The sequence below is a fragment of the Triturus cristatus genome, chromosome 12 (assembly GCF_964204655.1).
Source record: "Triturus cristatus chromosome 12, aTriCri1.1, whole genome shotgun sequence".
NCBI lineage: Eukaryota > Metazoa > Chordata > Amphibia > Caudata > Salamandridae > Triturus > Triturus cristatus.
The window spans coordinates 427,753,353-427,772,038 of record NC_140595.1 but is presented as its reverse complement, the minus strand read 5'-3'; the positions used below and the strand labels follow the sequence as shown (position 1 = coordinate 427,772,038).

The 18,686-nt window shown below is 41.9% G+C and overlaps 1 protein-coding gene across 1 annotated transcript in view; it reads right to left on the bottom strand.

The window, feature by feature from the left end:
* Positions 1–18,686, bottom strand: part of WTIP (WT1 interacting protein) — a 424,743-nt gene that overhangs the window by 299,758 nt on the left and 106,299 nt on the right. The window contains exon 2 of the mRNA XM_085639776.1: positions 14,864–14,965. Coding sequence (XP_085495902.1) covers positions 14,864–14,965 — 102 coding nt within the window. The remainder of the gene's footprint in view (positions 1–14,863; positions 14,966–18,686) is intronic.

Below are 18,686 nucleotides of genomic sequence, written 5' to 3'. Positions count from 1 at the left end.
ACTCTAAGAAAGAAATTAGAGACTCCTTTCTACAAAACAGGATAGATCTAAGGCTTTTTACTGAAAAGAACAAACCTATTGTGGCTCAGTATACATCATACAGCAGCGATGTGATCACTAATAACTATTTGTCATGTGTGACTTATGCACAGCATCGCTTTGTATTAACGAGATTTAGATGTGGCATTGTTCATTTTCTTGTAGCTTTTCCTACTATGCGGTTTCATCCGCCTGCAGATTCTTTATGTCCATGTGACAATAGAAGCAAACAAGGCACGTTGCACTTTATGCTGTTATGTAAAGTTTAGAAGGTTTTTAGATGTTATTATTTAAACCCACTATTTATTTCCTATAACATCAGGTCACACAAAGAGGCTATGAAATTCTTGTTAAGATTAGGTGGCCCCCTGACTTGTTATAGCGTGGCCTTGTTCATTATGAAAGCAATTAATAATAAGAAAAGTATAATATCATAGGAGTATTGATTTGTTGTGGTTTTAAAATACGATTAGTTTTATAAATTATCATTTTAAGTGTAATTATGAATTACCTCAATGATGTACAAGTATGAACGTTATGGTCAATACATATGTACAAGTTGTAATGTTTTTTATAATATGATTGTATTGGTTTTATTTTATAATGACTTTTCTTTTATGGCTAGCTTTAGATAGTGGAATAAAGACTAATGAATGGAATGGACTCAACACCATTGCTGCATTTCTATAGTAAATTAGCTTCCTCAAGGTTATGCCTGACTTAGTACTGCAGATTCCAGTACAATCTCTACTCCTTTCTTTGTGGCATGTATATTGTTTGGTGTCAGAAAAAAGTTTGACTGTTTCTGATAAGAGACCCATTCTTTATAAGTCGTGCTCCTGAAATATCCTCGACAATCATTGATGTTATCCAAGTTGTCAGGGCATACAGACTGGAGGTAATAGGAGCATTGAATTGGTTTTAAACATAGATCAGACACTGGTACTTCCCTGCTTCTCTACCAGAGACTGCAAGCTCCTATTTGATGCAATACTTGGTAAACCCAAATTATGCCGGTCTTGAAGCAAGGTTTCCAGTTTAGTGTTCTTGCTGCTTTCAGTGGGTTTACAGAAGCCACATTCAGAAGAAATATTTTCAGGGATTTTCTTTTTGTAGCATATGAATGGCCTTCCTGGTCAGTTTTACTGTTTCTAGGAACAACAACGATATATTGCCACACTGTGTGAACAAACTTATTGAAAGAGGATGTACTAATATAGCTATTCCTTACATTTCAACCCAAGAAAGTGTATACTTCTTCACGATTCAACCTGCTACTGATTTGATCTAAACTTCCAAGCTACATTTTCTTTTTTGTTGTCGTTGAAATCCTAGAAATGTGATGCTGCTAAACTTATGCCAAGCTTTGGCAAAACTATCATTTTGATTGTATTTATTTTAGCCCGCAGACCAAGAGAGAGTAAAGCCCATGTTTTTGTGTCTAGCTATGAAGATTTTAACGGTGGGACTAAATTTATTTGTACAGTATTAGACCCAGACCTAGAAGTAAAGATGCCTAAAAAGTTGAGCTGGTTCAATTGCCAGGAAAAATTCCATTGATCAAAATCTATGGAAGTTTACTTAGCAACTGTATATGAACTGTGATTTGCCCCAATTTATCTGCTAACCGGAAAGCAATGTAAAAAGAACAATTGATGGACAGGATGCAGAACAATGTCATACATTTGCCCCAGTACAGAGATCTGGGCCTCAATACATCATTGTTTTTGCTCCCTATGCCATTCCAGTTTGAGCCCAGCCATATGCAAATCAGTCTTGACTCTGCACCCAATGGGAACTGTCCAGCCCAAACTGCCAGGTAAGGTCATCCCTGGACTGGAAACAAGCATCCTAGGACCGGTTTCGGGGTTTCACCCATCATAAGCCAGGATAGCTTGACTCCAATGGCATAGAGATCGGTCCCATGTCTGGGCATACCTGTCCCACTTGAGGTGACAAATGCAAAAAGAACAATTGATGGACAGAATGCAGAACAATGTCATACATTTGTCCCAGTACAGAGATCTGGACCTAAATACATCATTGTTTTTGCTCCCTATGCCATTCCAGTTTGAACCCAGCCATATGCAAATCAGTCTTGACCCTGAACCCAATGGGAACAGTCTAGCTCGAACTGTCAGGCAGGTCCTCAGGAAAGCGATAGCATCATAATTAGTTTTTGAATGTTTGGACAAAGGACTGGGTCTTGAAATGAATAGCAATGCATCCTCTACATAATGCGGTGATTTGCAGTGCATGTCGTCAATTATGATTTCTGTTTTGTCGCGGTGTAGTCATCAAGAGCTCCAAGTTTGTATTAAATAGTAATGGTGAAGGGGAAGGGGAAAAGCACTGCTACTGCCTCTTTGAATAGGAACTAAGTACCAAAACGCTGTCATAATTTGAGAACCTATTCAACAACCAATTGCTTCAACATCTACATGGCCCCTCTCACAGCCATTATCAGGAACCACGGACTCAATATTGTTTCTCCTACGCCGAGGACACCCAAATGATTCTCTCCCTCACCAATAAACCCACAGTCGCCAAGAACAACTTTCATGACAGGATGAAGGCTGTCACCACTTGGATGAAGAACAGCCGCCTCAAGCTCAACTCAGAGAAGACCGAAGTCCTCATCATGGACTCCACCCCCTCCCTCCTGGGATGACTCCTGGTCGCCCACAGCACTTGAAACTCCTCCCCCACACACCAACAGCCCACGCATGGAATTTCAGCATCATCCTAGACTCCTCGCTCACCATTAGCTGCCAGATCCACATCGTCTCATCATCCTGCTTCCACACGGTACGCCTGCTCTGAAAACTCTTCAAGTGGATCCCCATTGAGTCCAGAAAGACAGTTATCCACGCACTCATCAGCAGCAGAATCGACTACGGCAATGCACTCTACACCGACATCACCTAGAAACTCAAGAAACTGCAGAACATTCAGAATGCCTCCGCCAGACTCATTCTCAACATCCCCCACAGCAGTCACATCACCGGCCAACTGGGAGACACCCACTGACTCCCAATCAACAAAAGAATCACCTTCAAGCTCCTCATACACGTCTACAAAGCCCTACACTACATGGGACATGCGTACCTTATCCACCGCCTCACATTCCCCACATCCACCAGAGACCTCCACCCAGCACAACTGGCCCTGGCTACCAACCCACGTAGCCACAAAACCTTATCAGGAGAAAAATCCTTCTCCTACCTCGTAGCAAAGACCTGGAACACCATGCCTCTCCACCTCAGGCAATCACTGTCTCTGCCGCAAATCAGGAAGGACCTCAAGACCTGGCCCTACAACAACCACAGCACCTTAGACGGACTAGGAGTCTTCCCCCCCCCCCCCTCTCCCCCAGCACCTTGAGACCCTTACGGGTGAGTCGCACTCTATAAGCCACCTGATTGACCGAGTAAAATGAAGTAGTATTATTGTTGAATTGCGCAAAATCACTGATGCCTTCAAGGCTTTAAACAAGAAATAATAAGATACGTAAGCCCATCCTATTGCAACACTGAAATACTCCACTACCTCTCTAATTCTGTAGAGCAGGAGATGTATTTCATGGCTTCAAAAAATGTCCAAAAGCTGGAGCGTTTCTTAGAGACTGTGCTCTAGAATTCTGTAAACCTAAACGGCATATCTAATATGGGTAGGTGCGTGCCTGGTTAGGCTTAAACTCTGGCTCCATTCTCCTGCACCAGTGAGTTTAAACAAAATGCACACAGCTGATCGATAGCCATGTTCTCCGTTATTTTTTATAGGCAGTGGAATACGAATACTAGGCTGATATTTACTAGTGGATAACCAGTCCAGTTACGGCTTTTTAAGTCTTGCATGCAGACAGCTCTAGCTGATTTGCGAGAGCTATTACCACTTGCCTCTGATGTATGGGTCCCTGTGCACCTTCTTTATTCTTGCTTTACAATTCTAACAAGGCCGATGGCCAGGTTGGACACACAAAAAAAAAAATGCCAAAATGGGCGCCAGTGCATCACGATGCATCATAGGAACGTGAGTTGTGATGTATGCTCCCACTCTGCAGCTATTTTAGAATGTTTTTCTTACCATTCTCAAACAGATGCTGTGTGCATGCATGCGCACACCGTTTTACATTGTGTCTGTATTGGCACTCCCACTAATGCAAACATGTATTGTCAATAGCACAGCATCCACATTGTCAAGGCAAGATCTATTGGCTTTGTCAATGCTTGTTTCAATTATGGTGTAAACCGGGTCAGTTAAAGAGACTAGGGTATTGTGGCATTTTTAAAGGAGGAAGTATAAAGTTTGTGATTAAGGTAAGCCCTTCACAGAAAGTTGTGGTAAAATAGCTAGACATGCTTCAACCTTAACATTCTTTCAGAGTGAGGGCTTTAATAGCATTCCTGATTCCGTCAAGCAACATGTACTTAGACTGAAATTATTCTGCACTAGCCTACACTAGTTAGTTGGTGTAGACTTGGCCCTTTTCTAAATGCCCACACTGCTGTATGATCAAACCTAGCCAAACAGCACTATTACTGTAGTTGCAAACAATCTCATTTAAGAGCAGATTTATTTCTGTGGTTGCACAAATATCTCCAAATATCTGAGGGCTGGCAAGGGATTCTAATCTTAAAGGGAATGTTGCAAACAAATTAATGGACAGTGAACTCCAGGAAAAACAACAGCCCCCCAAGGTGGTGGTAATCAGTAAGCAACAAAACATATAAGGACTCTTGCTGTGAAGACACTAAAACAGAACTGTTTCGTTAAATTAAGAATAATTTCCATGACAAAAACTCGATTTCTTTTTTTAAACTAACAGAGTATTTACGCTGTATATTTCTGCTTTACTGCCTTTTGTGACAACTTTAGTCCAATAAAAAGGGCCTCATACATGGATAGGCCTTATAATATATTTTGATTTGAGCAGGGTGTGGCATAATTTTAATCGGTGCTTGCAAATTTCACTAGCAGCCTACTTCTTTATCCGTCCTTTCATCGATTAGTTTCTTACTTAACAATCATGGAAGATGCAATATTTTATATTTCTTATGACATTTCAAATAAAGAAATTTGCATGAAAACATTTATATGAAGGGTTAATTTGAGGGGGGGAGGGTGAATCAGATCACAGCATAACCCGTATCAAATCGTAAACATTTCCACAGGTGAGCTAACATGTTTCGCCGGTACCAGCTTTGTAATTTACCTCAACTGGGAGATCCACTTCTAGAACCCACCAATTTTTTTAAAAAATATTTTGGTTTTTTTTACAGTCAGACCAAAACGCCAAAGACAGTAAGTACATCCCTGGAGGTGGATTCTAGTAAAGTCATACCAAAAGTTTGTTTCTCCCATTTAATATTTCAAAGAACCAGACTGTGGACTTGTCCAAAATTGAGGCCTACTATGCTGCTGCAGGATGGTTGAAAAAACACCTGCCATCAAATCGGACTTCGGAGGTTTAAGGTGGGAAACGCTTGAATGACATTTCATCTGATTTTCTTTGCTCTGTGAAATTGGTCTTCACATCAAACTTTATTTTTGTTATTTCTGTTGGGCATAGGATGCCCACATCCTCAACTGCCTCCCATCAAAAACTACAACCCTTCCTACACACAAAAGAACACCAAATTATCCATATAATTTACTCTCCAATGCTTTTTCTCCCTTGTTCTCCAACATTTATCTCAGTGGCCCGTGCCTTTTTAAAGATCTCTCTGCCCTGGTATGCTCTTCAACCGCGGCTGCATACCTTCAGGCTAGAAAAGCAAATCTGCACTGACGATAACCTCCTGGTACGAATGTGGCAGCTTCTGCGGGAGTAGGCCTTGTGTAAGGGCAACTCACCAAAGACTAAGCCTTGTTGAAGTAAAATCTGAACAGCTTGTACAACCCAGAACTTCTGGAGATGTTGGCCATGAGTCCTACATATACAGTGAAGAACACAGATATATGAATGGACAGCCTCTGAGCCCGACACTCTCTGTGGGGAAAGAGCCAAATGTCCTCTACACATACTAAAAGAGGACACAAAGTAAAGTGGATCGAGGAGTAATTGAGCCTTTTACAGTCAGATGAAACCCTTCAGCGCCAGGAATTAAACAATTCTGCAAATGAGGAACATTGGATATCAATGCTCACATTCAAGTTGGATATCAATGCTCACATTCAAGTTAAATTAATCGATGTTCTACAATTTAGTTTATTTAGATTTCTCTGTGATATCTTTCATATCAGAAAAACTGAGTAAGAAGGAAGACAACTCCAGAAAAGTGCAATGCCTACTTCTCAACTATAGAGAAGTTTGTTCCAGAAAGCTAGGCTACATTTTTATCTCTCCATTTTCCACTTATTTTGCTTCAACAGAGTATGGGTTTAGAATAGACAAAGGAATGTCTTGACACTAGTTTTAGCCATGGAAGAGTACTCACCCCCCCTCCCCCTAAAGTTCCAGTGAACCTGTTCCGCTCTTATTTATATCGGCCTCACTACATAATGAAGTCCAAAATTATCTTTGATTGTGCAGTTAACGAACTACTGTGAAAACCTCTGACAGCTCCTCAAGTCCTTCCTTAGACTACTTGTACCTGCCTAATTTGGATAACATGAATTCTGTGTTTTTCCATTCTTCCCGATACGTGGATCTGCGGACTTGATGATTTTGATGCAGTGACGGCTCCACTGCACAGTAAAAGTAAGGAAAAATGAAATTATAATATTGTAAGGCTATTATCATTTTATTTAATCCTCCTGCAGCGGCAGCTTTGTGTGAGGGGCCGTGGCGGGGCCTCACACAAAGCTCAAAGATCCTCAGTGTGTGTGTGTTTGCGTATATACGTAAGTGCATGTCCATCCGAGCAACAGAACACCTCCAGCAGATCTCCCCCGCCCAAGGAGTAACCTTAGCTACAGCCTTCTGTGGCACAAATCACACTTATGAAAAGCATTAAATATATTTTTCTTTCTTCCTCCTCTAGCTCATGATTATTGGTGCACTGGCATGCAATGTGTGTGCTAGATAAGCCTAATGCTCAAAGAATGTGTTTTTATAGCTCTGCAAAGCGTATTTACACCAATCCAAGTCCATAGGTTGAAGTTTATGACAGTTATACAGGAACAATCTTTTGCAAGATGTGTGAAGTAGACATTGTAAGGTACTGACAAGTCTGTAAGGCATCCACATACATTGATAATGCCTATTTTCTAAATCCTAAGTTTGCACTGTAATATGCAATATGTACAGTGCATAAATCTAGGTTTAATAAAGTTGGCGATTTATTTTCATGCTAATATGTCCCCAGGACCCCTCATTAGTAGCAAATAATTTGCTAATGACATTCCTTATTACTCGTGACCACTGAAATAATTGATCGTCTGTTTACGAAAATAACGACATTCCAAGACATGAAAATAATAAGGCCATATTTAGTAAAAGAAAAATACCTTCCATGTGAGACACAAATGTACCTCACTGGGTTTCAAATGAAACTATATGGCTCCGAGAAGGTGTAAATTATATTACTCTCTACTACAATGTAACACCAGCAGGCACCAAAAAAGGAACTTGCTGCCTGACACAACCGGTTTACTTAATAAAAATTGGAAGAATGCACTAAACTTAATCTTTCTAATAGAACAAATGAAAGACTTAGTCAGAGGGGTCCGAATAGCAAATATTTTTGTTTGAGCAGGTGTGAATTACTCCTGAATTTGCAGAAGCACAACACACATACTTATGTACTAAGCATTGGCAAGGCTAAAAAGTCTCACCTTTAGAACCTATTGGATTTGTCACCGATTTTAGCCATGCTTCACAGCATCCCTGATGCTGTGCAGCATAGCTAAAAAACAGAAAAAAATCCCATGCGGTCAGCTGCGTAATTTGTATGTGAGCCCACAAAGCACACGCACTGCCACAAATTGATTCAGTTGTTTTTTTTATCTGTTTACCAATCTGAGTTGTATAAGTAAACACATTTTTTTTTTTTTAAAGTTAGCACAAGCAGGTGGGGGAAAGAAGGCAGGTGTGGAGAAAACACAGGTGTGGGGAAAGAACACAGATGGGGGCAGCAACATGAAGGGCCAGGGAACCACATGGGGGTGCGTGGTGGGGGTAAGCAGAAAGCAACACCGAAGGCGCGAGTGGGGTGAAGCAACAGAGGGCATTGGAAGGAAAGGAAACAATGTTGGGGGTTGGAAGTGAATGAACAAAAGAGCGAGAGTTAAAGCACACTGGAGAGCAGCTTGAACGAAAAAGTTGTGGAAAATGATTTTTTTTTAATGTTATGAAAAGAAACCTGCTGAGACAAGCTGAATGGTAAAACGCATGCACCCCCATGGGATGCTTAAGAAATGTAAATTGTGGATTACGTTTTTTAAATTATGACAGAGTCAATGGTCTGGCTGGGTCTGGTGGCTTGGAGGACTAATTCGTCCATTGTAGGGACCTATGTTCACCTATTGGTCACAGGTTCAAATCCCGGTGGGTCCACTCAGACTTTCATCCTTTTGAGATCAGTAAAATAAATACCATTGATTTAGGTAACAAACATCTGTTATTCAGCACCAAGATTGTCTTGGGTGAATGTGCGCTTTAAAATACACTTTGTTAATGGTAAGAAATAAAGTGTACATGTAGACTCATACTAAAGGCCCTAGATAAAATGGTTTAAAATGGATAGTGCACAAGAAAGCAAGTGGAAGGGCGAATCTTTATAAAATTGTTAATGTACGGAGAGTCGCTCATAGGAAAAAAGTGCTGAAAGTAGAACTTTAATAATGGTATAAAAATAAACATGCTGGGAGAAGGTGGAAAACACATGCACTCTCATGGGAGTGCTTTTAGAAAAAGAAATACATGTTCACAGAAAGCAGACAAGTGTGGAATGATAAAAAAGAGCCAATATGAGAGATGGTAAACAGGCTATGCTCTAGTGGACGAACATGGAATAGATGGACGGGCTAAAACAAATGAAATCATCTAATAAAAATCCAGAGACCATGAGTGACACAACAGTAAGCCAATTGAAAGTAATGGGCAGAGTTGCGTTCCAGGTCAGCTATCGACATGTCTCCAATAAGTTTCACAAACAAACATTTGCTCCGTCTGGCAGGCTTGCACCTAAAAATGCTACTATAATTAGGTGGGGCTGTTGGGCAGGGCTGTGTTGATAAATCCTCATCAATCTTATGAGGTATAAATGAATGTTGGATCAATCAATATTTATATGGTTTTCTATATTGCCAAATATTCATTACTTCTATTTACGTACCTGTTCACATCTTGGTCAATTAAGCAAACGGGATGTGTTCTGCAAACATAATTAGCCTATCATATTTTTCTCTATGGCCATGTCTGTACTGACAACCATGTATGAAAAATGCAATATGAAAACTAAGGTTGGCAAAAAATATCCAAGTAACCTTAATTACCTGTGTGAGTCACAACATCTCAAACTAGCAAGAACTTAAGAGTTTTCCCCTGTTGAATGTAAATGAAACAGTAGATTGAGCGTGCATAACTTTAGGCTTTTGGAACCGAACTCATAGGCAAGCACTAAATGCTGTGATGTCCGTATTACCGTCATATTGGTAACTAGCATTTAATATATTCCTTCCTAAGCACCTGTGGTAAAGTGGCTTGGCCAGCAAGGATAGAAGACTAGTAACTCAGCCCTGATGTTTGGCAATGATTCAGTCATACAATGGCAATCACATGATGACTACCTAAAGTTGTAAATAAATAGATTTTTAGTAGGCCGTGTTGCGCTGTATACTATACTTGAAATTGGTAACACGTTTTTCTATTTCGCTTCTGCTACACAACCTCAGCCCAGTCACTGGAGATACTGTGCCATATTCACCAAGCTTTTATTTGAGTACTCTGGCCATACTTTTCTTAGAAGAGATTTACGCCTGACTAACCAGGCCCGATTAGAAAGCAGTTTCCATGAGTAGTTGTACCTGGGGTTTGCCTTGCTCATATTTTCAGGATTAAGACATGGTAATTCAAGGAAAGAAACATTTTGCGATTTGGAAAGCTTTTTCCCGTGAATATGCAAGATGAACTGTTCTGCTGTTAAGAGACATTTATCTTTGTACCCTGCATAGTTAGATTCCATTTTGCATATTTTTCTGGATGTACACAACATTGTTGACTGGATTACAGGAGATCAAGTTTTATGCGCTTTGGTAAATCGCTGTTGGAAAATGCTTTGCTTTTGTTGTTCAACATTCCAGTGGGATCTGCAAGGCCAGGCTCCTCCTGGATGGGAACTCAGGCAACCCCAGCCTGGTTCCTGCCTACTTAGATCTCGTCAGTGAGGTACTGCTTGAGCAGTGGCGTAGCTAGAGCGATCCCCGAGTTTACTGCCCAGTGCAGGTAAGAGTGTGGGGGGGTTGGCGACAGACGAAGACGAGCAGGGGAGGGGGTAGTTGCGACAGATGATGAGGGAGACTACAATAAAAATACCTTCGCTCACCGCCGCCCCCAAAACAATGCCCCTCCCACACCCAACAACTCCAGCAGCTACACCCTGTGCTCAAGTCTTAGAGCACAGTAAGCAGGGTACCCACGACTGGGGATAATTCTTGCACTCAGGGCCTCGCAATGAGGGGAAAAACAAAGAAGTTGGGTGGGATGCTTGAATTAGTATCAGCCTCTGGTTTTCTCACATTTGCAGCATCGCACTACTCACTGTGCCACAAGACTCCTGTTATGCCCCACAGACAATGCCACAACCAGTCTTGGGTTGCTAGGGATCCTCTCTGGAGAGGGACTGGCATAGCAGTTGGAGTTGGACTGTTCCTACTGGTACAGGCCCATGACAGATCTTCATATGGGTAGTCTTTGCCGAGAGTGGTAGTGTGGGCGAATAAGGATGGATAGGAATGGATCCCGAGCAATTACCAATGGCTAAGATTAATTCAAGCATTCCTTCCATCATTTTGATGTATTGCTCCTCAACCGAGATTTGGCATTTAAAACAATGCATTTAAAACACTGGATTTTTCACTGAGGCTTTCTCTAAAGCCTGAATTGATTTAAATAATCTTCAGGGAACCAAACGAGACCAGAATAAGCAAAAGCCCCCCACTTCCACATTTTTTCAGCTTCTGTTCCCACAGCAGGAGTCTGAATCAGTTGAACTGTGGAGAAAATAAATTGTGAAAAACCAAGGAATAGGCCAGTCATGAAATGCTGCTAGTAATAAGGAAAGGCTTAACCAGCGTTTGGAAAATGTGCATTGCTGTAAAGCAATAAGTGCCTCAGGAGTCAACAAAAATGACACCCAAAGGATTAGTAGCATGTAATGAATGATTAAATTCCGGAGTATGTCCCCACACCACTGTGATGAAATCAAGAACTATCAGTTTTGCCCTTCAGTCGAAGCCGGTCTTTGACTTTCTAGCGCTCACATAGTCTTGGAACACAATGCTAATACCACTGCATCAGTATTTTCTCAGTAAAAAGGGTAAATGATATACTTTCCCCTTTTAAAACACATTAATGGGAGGCATCATTATTTCGATCATTCCTTCAGTGGAAAGCTACGAACACCATCAACAGAGACTGCAATTGCAAAGAAATTAACATGAGGCATCTCATAGACCGCTGCTGAAAGCGGCGTACAGTTGGACGTCTAAACTTAAATATTTGTTTTGCGATACTCAGAAACACATGGCAGCCATCATCATATGCTAATGAGTTTAGAATGAGCCACAATACGTGCCTTTAAAATATTCTCAACATTAATGCCAGAAGGGATGCTTCACAAGTGTTGATAATCAAAACATTTCAGCTAAAACTTACCAGACATCTGTGAAGAAAGCGAAGGAGGCCAGACAAATAAAACCGAGCCAATCATCAGACTCCGAGCAAGCAGTTCAGTTTCATGCATTCACCTACAACCTAGAGTAATACAGCCTCAATCAACCATGCTCTAAACAGCATCCTCTATTAGAGTATGCTGAACACATCACCATAGAAGCAGCATATACTGAAAGAATTACACTGTGCTGAATAACTCAAACAGTTCATTCATTTCTTGAACTGGAAACCTTGTTATGTACTCTCTCTGCAGACTGGTCAACACCGCACTTACAACAAAATGCCAACGCAGTCACTGAAAACTCGATTTTCCAATTGATCAAAGTTAGTGTTTCAACAATACCAGATAAGCGGTAGATCAACCCCTACAAAATGCACTACTGCCAATGTGCCTTACGTGATATGGCTTCACTACTGCCAACCATTTACGCTGGACTGCAAACTTTGCCATGGAGTCCCAGTAGGTTTCAAAGTGGTCCACTTAGATCACTCTGCCAACCAACACAACACACTCAATCAATCAACAGAAAGCTCCTGACTGCTCTCACAAATGTAAGAAACTGATCCTGCCCCAGGCTGTTCCAAGCAGCCTGTGTCCACTTCTTCGCCACGTCTATTTTCAGGATGGCCATTGATTTTATACTACTAAATAGTACTCAAATGTCCCAAATGATGCTGTCGACACCTCTTGGAACAACGTTAAACAAGAATAGACAAAGCGTACTCTGTTCTGTATAGGGTACAGGTTATGTCATCACTCACAGGGGTGTTCTACCTTTGAAGCATTATGAGTTTATGACCAAGGGTTCACAGAGCCATTTAGTGCAGCCACCTATTCAATTCAGAAGTCACCTGCATATACCGCTTTGCAGGTATAAGATAGCACTCACCCTTAATTTTCTAACTATTCAGGCTTCTCACTGTGGCCTTCGTCAATTTACATTGAGAAAAGCGGCATCAGGCGCGATCAAAGTATTTTTCAAAATTATTCGGGATTATTCAAGCCTCGGACTAACTCCTCGTAGTTCTTACAAGAAGTGCTTGCTGCTCTCCTCTATTGCCTGTGCGTCATACGTCACTTATGGAGAAATATGATGGGATTCAAAGCAGAAGTTGGACCCATTAATGCTCATGAGTAAGGCTACTTGTCGCACGGAGCTATGCACTTCTGAGCTAGTTTGCTCCAAGAGCATGATGGCTGTATCTGCATCGGGCACAAGAGATGAAGTGCAGCAAATCTCTCTCATCGATATCCAGCCCACATGCTTCGTTTCCCACAAGGTCTCTACTAAGTAGCCGTCCTCACTCACTGAAGAAATTTTACAACTTAATGCATTTTCTCCACGTACTGCCCTGGTAATAGGTGCTTTTAGCTACAATGCATTTTGTAACTGTTTTAATTAGCCATACAAAATAAGGATTACTTACTACTACTTACCACAGAACAAAATGGTCTTAGTTGATCATGTGCAGTACAAAGAGAAGGCTTTTCGAACAGCTCACACAACAGAAGACACTCTCGGCCCTGAATCAAGCATTACTTCATCACACTCCCAACAAAACATATCCTCCAAAAACAACCACAAAAATGATCAACAGAGATAAAAAGTACAATGCTAATGGCCTGATCAGAAGCCCCAGAAACACACACATCTGAACAAAGGTAAAATTGAAGGTGAACAAAGCAAAACCCATGGTACTGCACTAGGCAAAGTCCCCTACAAATGGGTTAGTTGGGTAGGGGTAATCAAGCAGCAATACTGGTCGGTCAATGGGATGTATAATCTAAGTCCCGTGAGATCACAGTCAAACAATTGCACTACCCTCCACCGCCTGCCACCAACAACCCCTCGAATTAGACATTCAAGAGGCATACAGCGCAGTTTAAAGGGCAGACGTTCTGCAGTGCAGTTAAGAACTGCGCCGTGCATTCGCATTTCGCATTCTGAGCCTAAGCAGAGGCGTTTTAAGGCATGGGCAAAGAGGGCTCTGGCCCAGGGCCCCAGCCTTTCAGGGGGCCCCGCGGTACAGCCAGATCTGTTCTGCAGAGAGTCTTGTCCTGATGACCTTTAATATTTCTTAAATAGATTGGTTTAAATGCTGTTGTCCTTTCATTTATTTTTAGTGTGGGTGCGGTGTCAGTCTATTACAGATATTTTGCAGAGAAAGTGTGTTTGTGTTTCATGCAACATCCATAAAGAAGTTTCTTTTAGATTCTCATATGTGGGCAATCAAACGGGAGGGTGCCACAGAGATTACTTGTAGTAATATTAGTGAGCTGCTGCTGTGTTAAAATCTTTTAAACACACATCTCTATCCCTGAATATTAGATGTAAAACACATGTAAAATTTGGACGAGTTTGCCTGTGCACTGCCAATGACCTGGCCAAAGAGGGCATGAAAGATATTGGATCATAAATTCAAAGCTGTTCCTGATAGGGGCCCCCCAAATACGTTTGGCCCAGGGCCCCCAAAATCCTTAAGATGTCTGTCACTGCTAATAGGACAGGTATGTTCTTATGAGGCTCTTGTGCGCCTGTGTCTGCTTCTTTACTGCAATACCATAATTGTGTTTCTGCACTTACACAAGTCACAGCGCCTCGAAGCGGGATCAGGCCTCGAGAGGCACTTGCCATCTCCGCCTAAAAAGCCTTTTACTTGGAGAAGGGTACTGTAAGCAGCAGAACAGGAGGCATTTGTTCGACATATCACAACGTTTTGTTTAATGAAGACTGCCTTCAAACCTCAAAACCAAGCGCGCTCCTCCCCGCCCCGCCCCCTCTCGCGGACACTAGGATGTGCGTAGCTGCTGCACGTCCGGGTTCTTTGACAAGCTGTCTCCTTTGCCCAGAGGCGGCGAGGTTCTGCGAGCCCTCATTAGGGCCGCTGCTGGCAGATTTACAGGCCGTGTTTTCCCCATTAGTGTGACGACTCGTTAATGTATCTAAACATTGGAAAGCACTTTACGGCGGCGGGGTGACTCACCGCACGAGCAGCAGGTGAAGCAGTTGGTGTGGAAGAGGCTCCCCATCGCCTGGCAGGCCTGGCTGGCTCCGTACACGCCTTTCCCGCACTTAATGCAAATTCCTGAGGAGAAAGGAACATGGCGTCATTGTCAGGTGTGCAAACACAGAAGGAAGATCTGTTATCAACTTCTTTCGAGAAATGAAGTGTAGCTTTCAGTTGGAAGCGAACTGAAAACATAGTCTGAAAAGAGGCGACAAATTACCAGAGAGACCAGCCAGATCCTAGACAAGGGTATGGTTATTTCTAAGTCCGTGCACGAGCCGATCCATGTAAACATATGGCAGGTAAATCACGCAACAAACACGTAAATATGGGAGGCTCTTCAAAATAAAAAAAAATAAAAACTGTCTATCTCTTTAACAAGCAGTAGCGTTTCACCTTACTAAATCCGATTAGAATTGAGAGGCATTCAAAATGATAGTTTTTAAACATTGAATTAGAAACATTCCTGCCTCGACACATTGTTTCTGGTGAAATAAAAGACAAGTCAGTTGTCATGTGAACCCTATGTGTGGCTACACTGCTGTTCTACACAGAGCAACATTATAGTCTATTAAATCAAAACAAGAGGTTTTTGTACAGTGCATAGCGCTCTCATATGCGATATCAAAATATAGGATGCCTGGTGAAACAAAATACTTGACTAGGATCAAAAAAATTGGTGAAGAGGGAAGCCAAGACTGGTCGAAAGTTTTTTGGTGTACATTGAACAATTCAGCTACTAGATAAGTATCTCATTCAATTCTTTCCTTATTCAGGTACAAAAGTATCCATAAAAGTCCATTTAAAAAACAGGCACACAATAATACCCCTTTCTGTATTTTATAAAACATATAAAAAAAAGCACACCATAAAAATCATTATACAATAAAGAATTGAATCGAAAAATAGTAACTCATTCCATTGCATGCTTGGCATCAGGGGTCTCTGAATGGTCTTAAATTAGGAGGTTACAGCGTGTATGATGGGCAGAAGCCACATGAAAGCTCGACTCGTTTTGGGCTCGAGGGTCCCAGAGGACTTAAAGCTGAGCCAGAGCCAGGCATCTGGCTTGAGCTTTCGGTGGCTTGCGCACCTCCAAGTGCAAATTCAGTTCCCACCCCCTCGTCAATTAGTTTAAATCCTTCATGCTGAAAAAAGGTCTAATTTACTGTTTATGCTTTGGTGAAATACAAACTTGATCAGCTAGTCTGATAATATTGTAAAGTATTTAAAAGAGGTGAACAGGTGCCTAAGAAAGATATCAGCAAAGTGAAAGTCGATGGTTTCCTCTTCTAGGCATGGAAGCTATAGCTCTCAGCGTCCAGATGGAGGCTTTCCAGATTGACAAGCTTTAGAAAATTATGTTTCATCAGTGGGAATCAGACATGCTATGCTCGTGGTCTCCCAGAAGTTTTCAGAGCTAATGAATTTGGGAACCATATTTATCTTGAGGAATCAATGTAACGGGTAAGTATTTGTCCTTTCTCTCTTACAGTTGATTATAAACATCAACCCTAGCATCGAATCAAAGAAACTAGACGTCAGTCTTGATGCAGACATGGCCATGGATCACAGAGGTGCTTCTAGAATAGGCTGTCCAATATTCCCCCTGTCCTTCAATACAAAGAAAGTCAGTGTGTTGAGTGACTTCACGCTAGAGGTTAGAAAACTTCAACTCCATCTATGCTGACCTAGGCAAAAAGCAAATTAATAGGGGTGAAGAATATGCAAAGTCTTGCAGGCGGCAGACAGCTAAAAGTTGGGTAATTCATGGAGTCTGGTATGAAACCTCCCATGGCCACCTCAATGTGCACATATCACAGCTAAAGTTTTCTGCATGGTTAGCGAAGCCTCCTGAGGCGCAACCCTAGTGTTCCTCGGAAACAAAATCAGAAACCCTCTCCAAAGCATACTTCACACTCCGCAACTAAAAGAATCTGGAGATACGTAAATAATGGCGGAAAAATGTCACTGATTGACAATGCAGAGTCGACATCCACATGGAGATCCATGCCAATTATTTAGATTTTTTTGTGAACTGCTGGTTCAGTGAAGGCAAGGCCCTGCTTCAATAGTCTTCAGTCGTTACCCCGAGGGATGTGGCAGATTGGTTAAAAGCAAGCTAGAACATTTGAATCAGTGTGCACATTAAATTTAATCTTTAGTGTGCACATTACATACACATAAATGAATCTTCAGTGTGCACAATACATATAATAAATTAATCTTAAATCATAGCCTAGAACTATGCTTGTAAACTACAAATCTCAGACTGCCACCCAACACAGTGCCATACGGGTCTTGCAAGCAGCAATCACAAAGACAGTGTTGGTACAATGATGCACACAGAGGCACGTGGAAGAGGTGCCGAAGAGAGAAGGGGCGAAAAGGAACTGCGCAAGAAAATGTGTAGTTGAAAGAACGTAGAAAAGGCTGTGAACAATGAGGTCAGTATTAGAGTGTACAGGGAGGGGGGAGACAGGCTGTGAGCGAAGTAAGGAGCCAAGAGTGAAGCAGACGTTCGGTCGTGCAAACAGGGGAAAGATGTATGGAAGCAGAGTGTATGTGAAAGTTGGGATGAAGAGAGGCCAAGAAGGAAGGATGCAGAAGGCGGGGATCCGAGAGAGAGGGTTTAGGAAGAAATAGAGAGGGGTTCAGACAGAGTAGGTGGAAATTATGGGATGGATGATGCAGAGAATTAAGAACAGATAGAAAAGAAAAGAAGAAATGCAGACTAAAATAAGACAAAGAGAGAGCGTAGACAGGGGAGAATCTATTAGTGAAGGAGGTGCAGTGGCACCCGGATGCAGGGGAGCAAGGGACCCCTGCACTCCAATTCTAGAAGACTTTTACAACCTGACCAGATATAACGGGGTCCAAATTCCTTGCTGGCATTACAGCCTGTGACATTCTTGCCCTGGCTCTAAGAGGTAGAAAAATATGAAGCATATAGATCTAGCAGAGAGGGTTGCTAGTCACTGAACTGCAAACATTGGGAATACAAGTTACACACCAGAATACACTTGAAGACTGCGAGGCAAAATGCCAGAGACGGTTTATGTGACTACAAAAGATTAAATTCAGCAAAAGAAAATACCAGGAAAATGCTGACAATAACAGCTAAACTTTTCCTCCTTCACAACAAACGTGCAAAGAAGAAAAACGTGTACAACGTGATCTACACAAAGGGAGCAAGAGGTTTATTTCCTTAAAGCATGCAATTATATATTATACATTCTGAAATGAACAACCTATGAACTTGAAGGTAAAGTTTCCCACTACTACTGACAGACGTCTGTTCCAAAAGCACCTTGAAGGTGCTCCTCAGCGCCGCAAAGAATCCTTGTAGGATTTTTTTTATGTTATGTATGCTTAAGATAGTGCTAGGTATCCACTGGAGTTAAAAATCACTGCTTAGCGAGCGCTACTACCCGGAGGGCGGCGGTTTAGAAGGCAGGAAAGTGTTGGATGTTTCTCTTAGACTCGTGGGATGGATTGCTGTTTTTGCAGGTGGCAGGAATGAGCAACAAGGTGTGGCTTTGGAGGAGCTCGAGGTTTGTGGGAGCTAGGAAGGTGTTGGATGTTTCTTTAAACTCGTGGGATGGATTGGTGTTTTTGCAGGTGGCAGGAATGAGCAACAACAAGGTGTGGCTTTGGAGGAGCTCGAGGTTTGTGGGACCTAGGAAGGTGTTGGATGTTTCTTTAAACTCGTGGGATGGATTGGTGTTTTTGCAGGTGGCAGGAATGAGCAACAACAAGGTGTGGCTTTGGAGGAGCTCGAGGTTTGTGGGAGCTAGGA